This window comes from Jaculus jaculus, chromosome 3, assembly GCF_020740685.1.
Source record: "Jaculus jaculus isolate mJacJac1 chromosome 3, mJacJac1.mat.Y.cur, whole genome shotgun sequence".
NCBI lineage: Eukaryota > Metazoa > Chordata > Mammalia > Rodentia > Dipodidae > Jaculus > Jaculus jaculus.
The window spans coordinates 169,828,004-169,840,086 of record NC_059104.1 but is presented as its reverse complement, the minus strand read 5'-3'; the positions used below and the strand labels follow the sequence as shown (position 1 = coordinate 169,840,086).

Sequence of the window (12,083 nt, the reverse complement as noted above, 5' to 3'; positions counted from 1 at the left end):
CCATGGCAATAAAGGCAAGAGACCAAAGTAATTCCTTCATAATCCTAATAGAATCTCGCTTAAATACCAAGAAGATAAGAGGAGGAAGAAAATTAAGAAATTCACCAAGGTAAAGTGGTTGTATACATTTTCCTATAAACCTGTTTAAATATTAAACTTGAAATGTTTTTAATAAATTATAGAGGGTTTAGAGCTTAGGAAGGAGTAGGTTCAAGTTTCTATTTTTTTATGTAATTCGCTTCTTTTTAACTTCAATTTTACCATTTCTAAAATCATAATACTTCCTTTCCTATCACCGTTGTTATGAAGTCAAACGAGAGTCGCATTCTTTCTTTGTGTATGTGAGTGTTACTGAGGGTCAAGCTGAGGGCCTTGTACACTAAGGGTGTAATTTACCACTGAGCTACTACTTTCCCAGTCTCTGAGTCACAATTATTTTAAGAACGATAAGTTCTATTATAAAAGACAAAGATATGGCCAAGTAAATATAAGAATAGCAAAAGGTTGTAGGTTAACGTGGCTTGTGTTCTGATTTACAACAAAATGTCAGCATCTGAAAAAATGATATAGGGCTGGAGAGATAGCTTACCAGTAAGGGGCTTGCTTGCAAAGCCTAATGACACGGGTTTGATTCCTCAGTACCCATGTAAAGCCAGATATAGTGTCGCATGCATCTGAAATTTGTTTGCAGTGGCTGGACGCCCTGGCACACCCATTCTCATTCTCCCTCTCTCTCTCTCTGTCTCTGCTTGCAAATATATAAGCAGAGTTAGGCAAGCAAAAAAATTTATTTTCTTTTGATATTTTGAGGTAGGGTCTCACTCTGATCTAGGCTGACCTGGAATTAACTATGTAGTCTCAGGGTGTCCTCAAACTCACAATGATCCTCCTACCTCTGCCTCCAAGTGCTGGGACTAAAGGCATGTACCACCACACCCAGCTTAAAAAAAATATTTTAAAAGAATAATCTGGACCAGGCATGGTGGTTAATGCTTGTGATCCCAGCACTTTCATTGCTAGAGCAAGAGGATTAGGAGTTCAAAGCCAGGCTGGGCTCCAAGAAACCCTATCATCAAAACAAAACAAAACAGAACAGAACAAAAAAAAAGGGGGGGCATCTTAAAAAGGCTATAATTTTCACAATAATGTTATTATAATTTTCATTATAATCTCAAGCCTTCATAATTAAAATGGGCCTATATTCTTCCTTAAATATTGGGGGAAAAAGCCACAGTCAAGGGTCAGAGAGATGGCTCAGCAAATAAGGTGTTTGCCTGCAAAGCTTAAGAACCTGGGTTTGATTCTCTAGTACCTATGTAAAGCCAGATGTACAAAGAGGCTCATGTGTCTGGAATTTACCTGCAGCGGCTGGAGGACTTGGTGTGCCCATTCTCTCTATCTTTCCTCTATCTACCTGTGTTTTCAAATAAATAATATTTTTTAAAGTCACAATATAACACACTTAAAAAAGAACATGAACTTTAAAATGTTAAAGATAAGAGCTGGGTATGGTGGTGCCTTTAGTCCCAGTGCTTGGAAGGCAGAAGTTTCAGAAGGATCACTGTGAGTTCCAGACTAGCCTGGGACTACACTGTGAGTTCTAAGTCAGCCTGGGCTAAAGTGAGACCCTACCTCAAAAACAAATAGAAAAAAAAAAAAAATGCTGCCTGGTGTGGTGCACACGCTTTTAATCCCAGCATTTAGGAGGCAGAGGTAAAAGGATCGCCATGAGTTTGAGGCCACCTTGAGACTACATAGTGGATTCCAGGTCAGCCTGAGCTAGGGTGAGACCCTACCTCAAAAACAAAAAGTTATAGGTCAGCTGGCTATGGAGGTGCATGCTTGTAATCCTAGCACTTGGGAAGCACAGGGAGACCACCATAGGATCAAAGGCAGCCTGGTCCATATAATAAGTTCCAGACCAGCTAAGGTTCTTTAAGTTATACTTTGTTTCAAGCCAAAAGCTAAAAAGTAAATAAAATCCAGGCATGGTGGCACATGCCTTTAATCCTAGCACTCAGGAGGTAGAGGTAGGAGGATCGTCGATATTTTGAGGCCACCCTGAGACTAGAGTGAATTCCAGGTCAGCCTGGACTAGAGCAAGACCCTACCTCAAAAAAACAAAACAAAAAAGAAAAGTTAATCTGTTATACAGAGAGAATTTTGAGCCAAAATTGATTCTGATAATGACATAAAAATGCCATCAGTGCACATCTCTGGCAGTCAGGGAAGTGCAGAAGTTGGCCCAGCACACGCTGGACCAGGGCTTAGGAGAGCTGGGAGGAGAGGCGCACACCCAGGCAAGCTCAGCACTCAACCTGCCCTTTGTCCCCACTCAAGGCGCTCATTCAGTCACGGCACAAAGAGAGAGATTGTCAACAGAAAGTGTACGTCTTGAAGATAGTCTGCAATTAAGGGACATCAAAAGAGCAGCAGCTTGCAAGGCAAAGATCTAGAAAGAAAAGAATTACAGAGAAGCAGGTCCAAGAAACTGAATATGACTTCCCCACGAGTCACTAGTTGTCTTCTAAACAGCATGCATGGAATGAAAGTCCAAGAAACCCATTAGACAACAGTAGCTGAGAGCCAACAACCGAGCAGATCTCTCTAGAGGGTCAGAGCAGCCAAATGATTCTAAGATCACAAGAGATAGAGTTCAACTTTTATGAAGAGAGAAGCTAGTAAGCATCCCCAACTTACAGTTAAGTCTGCAGGAATAACTGAACTGCACCAGCCCTTAAAAAGCCTAAAGTCAGACCTTAACAGGATAGAGATCTAGTACACCAGCTGTCCGCCAAACTTCACTCTTTGGAAACATGTCCCAAACCTCTACAATTTTTATCCATAACACCCTGTGCTATGTGGCATATAATGCAGCAGGCCCTGATCATGGAAACTGTTATAGCCAGCTGCATGTTGCTGGATGAACTTCCAAACCAGACAAAGCTTATGAAAGGAAGGGATTTATTTCAGTTTACAGATCCAAGGGAAAGTTCTATTAATGGCAGAAGAAGCTGGGTCCCATTCACAAATCAAAGCAGAGAGACACCATCAAACAGCTAATACCATCCACACACACAGCCCAGCAGCCAGCAAGCATGAACCTGCAGCAACAGGGCCCTCAGAGCCCACACTTCTCGGCATACCTTAGGCTAGAACTCAGATTCACCCCCAGTGACTCCCCTCTCCCCCCAATTGCAGGAGTCTGTCTGCTAAGGGCAGAGGCTGCAAACTCAATTTTAATATAACACCAGAGTCTTTGGGGGAACATACATTCAAACTACCACAGAAACCAAGAAAGATGGCAAACAATTAAAAAGGGAACCAAAATGATTCTAATAATGGAATTATGGGTAACATATTTAACAGGATAAAGGAAAGTACGTGGCTCAGAAGTAGAGTGCTTTCCTAGCATATACAAGACTCTGCAACACTGCAAAAACAGGAAAGGAAGGAAAGAAACCATGAAGGATTATACTTGAAACACAAGGTCTATTTTTTTAAAAACAAAAGACAAAAACCCAGAGCTGCAGAGATGGCTCAGTTGCTAGAGGAGCTTGCTTGTAAAGCCTAACATGCAAGTTTAATTTCCCAGCACCATGTAAAGTCAGATATACAAAGTAGCACCTGTGTCTGGAATTTGTTTGCAGGGGCAAGAGGCCCTGGCACGCCTATACTCAACTCTCTTTCTGTCTGCCTCTTTCTCTCTTGCAAATAAATAAAATATTAAAAAAGATAAAAATCAGCTGGGCGTGGTAGCACACACCTTTAATTCCAGCACTTGGGAGGCAGAGGTAGGAGGATCACTGTCAGTTCAGGGCCACCTTGAGACTACATAGTGAGTTCCAGATTAGCCTGGACTAGAGTGAAACCTTACCTTGAAAAACAATAACAACAAATAAATAAATAAAAAAAAATAAACAAAATAAAAAAATAAAAATCCTAAAACTGAAAAATACATTTTCTCTTTCCTTCCTTCCTTTCTTCCCTCCTTCCTTCCCTCCCTCCCTCTTTCCTCTCCTCTTTCCTTCCTCTCCTTCCCTCCCCCTCCTCCTTTCTTTTCCTCTCCTCTCCTCTCCCCTTCTCTCCTCTCCTCCCTTTCCTTCTCTCCCCTCCCCTCCCCTCCCCTCCCTTCCCCTTCTCTTCTTCCTTCCCTCCCCTTCTCATCCTCCTCCCCTCCCTCCCTCCTTTCTTTCTTTCTGTTTGCTTTTTCAAGGTAGGGTCTTGCACCAGCCCAGGCTGACCTAGAATTCACTATGTAGACTCAGGGTAGCCTTGAACTCACAGCAATCCTCCTACCTCTTGCCTCCCGAGTGCTGGGATTAAAGGCGAGTGCCACCACGCCTGGCACGTTGAGATTTTTTAAATGACTTTTGTGGGGGGGGGGGGGTTGAGGTAGGGCCGCACTTTAGCTCAGGGTGACCTGGAATTCTCTATGTAGTCTCAGGGTGGCCTTGAACCCTCCTACCTCTGCCTCCCAAGTGGTGGGATTAAAGGTGTGTGCCACCATGCCTGGCTAAATGAGTTTTTAAAAATATTCTTTTTTTTATATATATATATATATATTTTTTTTTATTATTTATTTATTTGAGAGCGACAGACACAGAGAGAAAGACAGAGGGAGGGAGAGAGAGAGAATGGGCGCGCCAGGGCTTCCAACCACTGAAAACGAACTCCAGACGCATGCGCCCCCTTGTGCTTCTGGCTAACGTGGGACCTGGGGAACCGAGCCTCGAACCGGAGTCCTTAGGCTTCACAGGCAAGCGCTTAACCGCTAAGCCATCTCTCCAGCCCTAAAAATATTCTTTGCTTAGGAAAGTTGGTCAAATTCAGGTCTGAGACTATTCCATTCAATAAGAAGTAAAGCATCAAAGGTAGTTAAACTCACTCAGAGGATTCTGACATTGAAAAGGGTGGGACTTTGTAGTAATTTAATTATATTGGGCAGTACAATGACGACTGGAAACAGTATTATTTCCTGGCTAGGACATGATACTAGTAGCACCCTCTGCTTCTACCACATCTACTCCTCTTCTATATAAGTAGTTCCTTGAGATGCAGTCTCACTGATGCCGGAGCTTGCTGTTTTCATGAGCCATGGTGATTCTCCAGTCGCTGCTCCGCACAGGACTGGGTTGCATACATGTGTGGTTAAACCCAGCTGTTAACATTGGTGTTGGGGAATCAAACTCAGGCAGTCTTGGGCCCTCTTGGGCATTCATGCTTGTGCAGAAAGTGCTCTTATCCACTGAACCATCTCTCTAAACCCAAAAGGTTAAGTTTTTAGTTTTTTAGCTTTAAAAAACAATTCTGAAAATCCAAATTGCACTCAAAGTCAAAAGACTGGATGACTTCCTTAACTACTACTTTCTCAAGTAGTAATACCTTCTATTAAAGAACTTTACTTGGGGGCTGGAGAGATGGCTCATCAGTTAAAGGTACTAGCTTGCAAAGCCTGACACCCAGGCTTGAATCCCCAGCACCCACATAATTCCAGATGCACAGAGTGCTTCATGTGTCTGGTGTTCATTTGCAGCGGCAGGAGGCCTTGGCTTGCCCATACTCACTCTCTCTATGCCTACCTCTTTCTCTTTGTCTCTATTTTTCACTCAAATAAATAAGTAAAATATATTTTTAAAAAAACATAAGGGCTGGACAGGCGGCTCAATAGTTAAAAAGCACTTGTTTACAAAGCCTGACAGCTTGGGTTTAATTTTCTAGTACCCATGTAGAGCCAGATGCACAAAGTGGCACATGTGTCTGGAGTTTGTTTGCTGTGACAGGGGCCCTGGCACACCCATATCCATTCTCATTCTCTCTCTGCTTGCAAATAAATAAATAAAATATTTTTAAAAATTGAGTTGGGTATGGTGGTACATATCTTTAATCCCAGCACTTGGGAGACAGAGTAGAAGAATTACTGTGAGCTCAAGGCTAGCCTGAGACTACATAGTGAATTCCAGGTCAGCCTGGGCTAGACAGAAGACCCTACCCCTACCCCCAAAAACCAAAAAAAAAAATCAAATTAAAAAATAACTGTATTTGTCAGTCATCATGATAATCTCTATCCATTTTGGCAACAATTTCCAAAAAGGACATAATTTAAACACCTCCCCCAACACTAGAAACTAATATCATTTTTTAAATTTATTTACAAGAAGGATGGAAGGAGAGGGGGAGAGAGAGAGAGAGAGAGAAAGAGAATGGTGCACAGGACCACTTGTGCTGCAAACAAACTCCTGACTCATGTGCCACTTTGTGCATCTGGCTTTTACATGGGGACTGGGGAACTGAACCAGGCTGTCAGGCTTAGTAGGCAAGCACCTTAACCACTGATCCATCTTCGCAGCCCCTAGAACCTACTATAGTTTTATTCCAGGCAAAGAAGAGATGAAAATAGCTAAAACGAGGTAGGACCAGATAACATTTAAACTGAGAAGTGATTATGAGAGTCCCTCACATCCCAGGGAAAATTAATTCTTTATCATTCCAGAAACTAAAATGATCTCACATCATAGTGGGCAAAAAACTTAGGCTTTAGAGTAGGACAGCTGAGGTTCACATCTTCCTATTTCCATTTTATTTGTCATATAACATGACTTTAAGCAATTTACTTAACCCTACTGGGTCTTAGGCTCCTCATCAGTAACAGAGTATAACATAATAACTATGTCATTAGGTGACATTTACAAATTCAGTAAGGTTAGCAAAACACAGATCTGGCACATAGATTAAACAACTACCTTTAAGAGTAAAATTTTCATTTAAAAATCACATTAAATGATGAGCTTGATGGGCATGGTGGCACACATCTTTAATTCTAGCACTCAGGAGGCAGATGTAGGAAGATCACTGAGTTCAAGGCCACCCTGAGACTACATAGTGAATTCCAGGTCAGCCTGGGCTAGAGTGAGGACCCACATCAAAAATAAAAACAAACAAATAGCAAAAGACTGCCTTTTTTATGACTTTATAAGTGAATCCAAAAAATAGACAGGTCCTTTATAAAAATGTTTGTGTAACTTTTGTTTTGTTTTGTTTTGGTTTTTTAAGGTAGGGTAGGGTCTCACTCTAGCTCAGGCTGACCTAGAATTCACTATGTAGTCTCAGGGTGGCCTTGAACTCACAGCAATCCTCCTATCTCTGCCCCCCCCCAAGTGCTGGGATTAAAGGGGTGTGCCACCATGCCTGGCTCAATTAAACTATATATTTAATTTTTATTTATTTATTTATTTCAGAGCGACAGACAGACAGACAAAGGATGTGCCAGGGCTCCAGACACTGGAAACTCCAGATGCGTGCACCCTCTTGTGCATCTGGCTAACATGAGTCCTGGGGAATTGAGCCTCGAACTGGGGTCCTTAGGCTTCACAGGCAAGTGCTTAACCACTAAGCCATCTCTCCAGCCCAATTAAACTATTTTTTGAGACAGAGTCTTTTGCTAATTTGCTCAGACTGGCCTTGAATTGGTTTTGTAACCTATTAGCAAATTTGTAATGTACCAGCCTGAACTAGGACAATAGGTGTGCATTACCACATCAATCTATAATTAGTCCTTAGGGCACATTAAATTTAAAAGAATAAAGTTACTTGGGCTGGAGAAATGGTTTAGCAGTTAATACATTTGCCTGCATAACCAAAGGACCATGGTTTGATTCCACAGGATCCATGTAAGCCAGATGCAGAAAGTGGCACATACATCTGGAGTTCGTTTGCAGTGGTTAGAGGCCCTGGCGTGCCCATTCTCTCTCTCTCTCTCTCTCTCTCTCTCTCTCTGTCATCTGCCTCTGTCTCAAATAAATAAATAAAGAAAAATTTTAAAAGGGCTGGAGAGATGTCTTAGCGGCTAAGCGCTTGCCTGTGAAGCCTAAGGACCCCGGTTTGAGGCTCGATTCTCCAGGACCCGCATTAGCCAGATGCACAAGGGGGTGCACGCGTCTGGAGTTTGTTTACAGTGGCTGGAAGCCCTGGCACGCCCATTCTCTCTCTCACTGTCTATCTGCCTCTTTCTCTCTTTCTCACTCTCAAATAAATAAAAATGAACAAAAATATTTAAAAAACAATAAAATAAAAAAAATAAAGTTACTAGTATATTTAGCCAAAATTGTGTCAACATCTTTTAAGTTATACAAAATAACTCAAGTTAAATCTGAGATAGATTAATATAAATCTTCTTCAAGATGGTTTAGTGGTTAAGGCACTTGCCTGTAAAGACAAAGGACTCAGGTTTGATTGCCCAGTACCCACATAAAACCAGATGCACAAAATGGCACATGCATCTGGAGTTCATTTGTAGTGGCTAAAGCCTGATGTGTTCATTCTCTCTTTATCTGCCTCTCTCTCTAATAAAAATATTTTTAAAAGACTTAACATATCAATAACATAACTTTTTAAATATTTTATTTATTATCTGCTAGCAGAGAAAGAGACAGAGAGAGTGGGTGCACCAGGGCCTCCAGTCACTGCAAAAGAATTCCTGATGCATGCACCATTCTGTGTATCTGGCTTTATGTGGGTCCTGGGGAACTGAACCCAAGATTGTTAGGCTTTGCAGGCAAGCATCTGAGCCACCTCTCCAGCCCTGTTAACATACATTAAAGCAGTATTGTAAAACTAAGGAGTTCTACTTACTTGAACTATACTAACAAGTGGTATTGGTTAAGGGTTTCCTGAGCGTTCCCAATTTCTTTGTGTGTGTTCACGTGTGCATGCTGCAGCACATGTCTGGGGCAGAGGACAACCTCGGGGCGCTAGTCCTCTCAAACCTTGTTTGAGACAGGTTCTCTCTTTGCTGCTGTGAATACCAGATTAGCTGACGTGGAAGTGTCAGCATTCTCCAGACTCTGCCTTCCACTGCTACAAGCGCACTGGGATTACAGACAGTGCATTCCTTACCTGTATCTTTAAGCTTACGAGTTGTGAGCATCTAAACTCCAGTGGTCATGCCACAAGTGTTTTTAACCTCTGAAAATGAGCTTTCCCAATTTCTACAGATTGAAATTGTACAAACCTTTATCAGTTAATAAAATGTATTTGAATAGGAGGATGCTGAGAAATCCTAGTAAAATGCCATCAATCTTGTAATCACATTTTTTTTAGAACTTTAAAGTTTTAAATGAAATGTAGCATAATCTTACAGATTTTAAATATAAAATGCAAATAAGAACAGAAATAGAAACAGTACCCTTTTTAGCTGCTGTTCTTTTAAGCTTCTTACTGTCCTTGCAGGCTCAGAAATGAAGTTTTTATAGTTTTCACATATATTGATCCGAGACTGGGCTACCTGCATTGTTCCCTCGAGAAAAGACTTCCAAACAGGATACATACTCCTAAATTCAAAAGGGAGTAAAGAAGCATTAGGCGGGAAATGAAGGAAAAGTTGGCTAAGCTTTTGCTCACTGTCTAGCACCAACAGTTTGAGTGTCCTCATTAATGTAAGCGTATTTACCCTCATTTATAGGCAACAGTTTAGCAGAAAGAAGCACAAAATACACTCTACTCCAGTATAGCTCAGAAATAGGGAATTTTGATTTATTCTCTAGTCTTTATAATGAAATAAAGGAACACAATCTTGTAGCTTGAGATAAAACAACACTATAAATATTACTGAATGATTCAGCCTTTTACAGGGTCAACATTATGAGCACCACGTTGTATATTACTTCACCAGGTAGTTTTCTATTTTACAGATGAGATGAGGTTCAGAGAGATTTAAAGAATAACTCTAGGTCACACAAGAATGTGGCAATACTGAAATACAGATGAGCACTAGATACTTGTATTTTTTTTTCAACTACATTGTGTTACATAAACTGATATGAGTGGAAAAAAGATATCACAACCAAACAAGTACGTAAGAAGTGTATCTGTCTAATGGAAAAACTCAACAGTGGCACTGCTCTCTGTCTGTCTCTATTGTAACATGATTATCCAGCCTCTCACTATGATCTGGAGTCATTCCAAGCAAATCCCACACCTTACTTGACCAACGTGCTCGGCAATTTCTTTGTAAAGTTAAAGAACTATTCAGCCTTTGCCTTTTTAGCCAACTTCCTTTTCAAACCATTTTTCTAATTTGCTAAAAAGCTTCAGCCAACTCCAGGATGCTCCTCCACTAGATATATTTTACAACTTATTGTAACAATGAATGTCACTGCTTTCTTTTTATAAATAAGATTATATTTATTTCTGGAAATTTACCTTATAATGCTTAAAAGGATTTTTTACTATACCAATATATGGGACTATATGGTATTGAAAATGCTGGGAGCCAATAGGTGACAGTGTAAAAGGAAGAGAAATAATAACTGCCTGGGTGCCCATCCTAGTCTTAAGGTTAGCCTCACCTACAAGATGAGTTCCAGATCACCCAGGGTCATATAGTGAGAAGCTGTTTCAAAAAGACAAACGAGGGATGGAGAAATGGCCAAGCAGTTAAAAGTACTTGCTTGCAAAGCCTGATGGCCCGGGTTCAGTTCCCCAGTACCCACGTAAAGTCAGAAATTACAAAGTGGAATATACTTCTGGTATTCATTTGCAGTGGCAGGAATCCCAGCAAGTCCATATCACTCTTTCTCTCCATGTCTGTCTGTCTCTCTCAAATAAATAAATGTTTAATTTTTTTAAGAAAGACTAAAACTAAACCAAAACAAAACTTTGAAAAACCCTAGTTTTCAAAAGAGTCTTAGGGATTAGTTCATATAATATGCTACATCAGCATTTATTTAGGCAGATATGAAAATACATCACTGTCCCCTTAGAAAGATTCAATGTTTTGCGTGAGCAGAAACTACCTGCATAAAAGCAGGGTGCACCTGACAACAGCATTCTTGTGGCATCTCTGTAAGACAATGTAAGACAGGAACTATGAAGCAGCCAAACAACTGACTTTCCCAGAGATGCACTGAGAGAAAGCCAATACTGTTCTTAGCCAGTGACTAATTCATAATTTAAAATCTCTTAAATTGTAACGAAAATGAAAACTAACCATTATGAATTGTGCTGTATGAAGAGGATGAGACCACAACCTATGTCCCTCCCCTAATGCAGCACCTTCTCTTCTCTTTACTCGTTCCCCTAGTCAAATGCTGTTCACAATTCAAATTTCAGCTCAAATGTAACTACCTTTAGGAAGTCCACTCCAAGGATCAACCCAGTATCTACTTCTTCGTTAGTTATTTATGGCTCCAGTACTTTATAGAAACTTTTGTTCTTGTTGTTCTTGGTTTTTTGAGGTAGGGTTTTGCTCTAGCCCAGATTGACCTGAAATTCACTGTGTAGTCTCAGTCTGGCCTCAAACTCACGGTGATCCTCCTACCTCTGCCTCCCAGTGCTGGGACTAAAGGTGTACATTACCATGCCTGGATGAATACTTTTATGATATTTTACTATTATATATTACAATAAATATTTTATAATATTTAGGTAATGTCCTTCCCTCTCTCTATAGTGAAAACATAATGATGACATGGGTACGTGCTTGCTAGCTATATTTCTAGAGCCTAGCCTAACTACAGGATAGTTGCAATAACATGTGTCAAATGAACAAACAAATGAATGGGAAATTGTGTAAGTCACAAGGAATGCACACTAAAAGGAGAGGTCCTAGGGCTAGAGAGATGGCTTAATGATTAAGTGCTTGCCTGTGAAGCCTAAGGACCCTGGTTCAAGGCTCAATTCTCCAGAACCCAGGAAAGTCAGATGCACATAGGGGCACACGCATCTGTACTTCGTCTGCAGTGGCTGGAGGCCCTGACACACCCATTCTCTCTAAATAAACAAAAATAAGATAAAATGAAATAAACATTTAAAAAATACTGGTCCTTTCATCAGAAGAGTTTAAAAAAAGACTTAGAGAGTAGAAAATTTATTGTGGCAAACATGCCTTGAAAATGGTAGGGAGATATCCATTGGTAAAGCACTTGCCTCATGCATAAAGACCTGAATTCAACCTCAAGAATCCCTGTTAAAAAAAGGGGTGGGGCTGGAGAGATGGCTTAGTGGTTATGGCACATGCCTGTGAAGCCCAAGGACACATATTTTACTCTCTAGATCCCATGTTAGCCAGACACACAAAGGTGAGG

The 12,083-nt window shown here is 40.8% G+C and overlaps 1 protein-coding gene across 5 annotated transcripts in view; it reads right to left on the bottom strand.

The window, feature by feature from the left end:
* Fchsd2 (FCH and double SH3 domains 2) overlaps nt 1–12,083 on the bottom strand; it is a 229,597-nt gene that overhangs the window by 115,686 nt on the left and 101,828 nt on the right. For 4 of the 5 annotated variants that reach the window (XM_045145406.1, XM_045145409.1, XM_045145407.1 and 1 more), the window contains one exon: nt 9,185–9,329. The exons of the other annotated variant lie outside the window; for it this stretch is intronic. In XM_045145406.1, the coding sequence (XP_045001341.1) occupies nt 9,185–9,329 (145 nt within the window). The remainder of the gene's footprint in view (nt 1–9,184; nt 9,330–12,083) is intronic. 5 annotated transcript variants of the gene reach the window in all.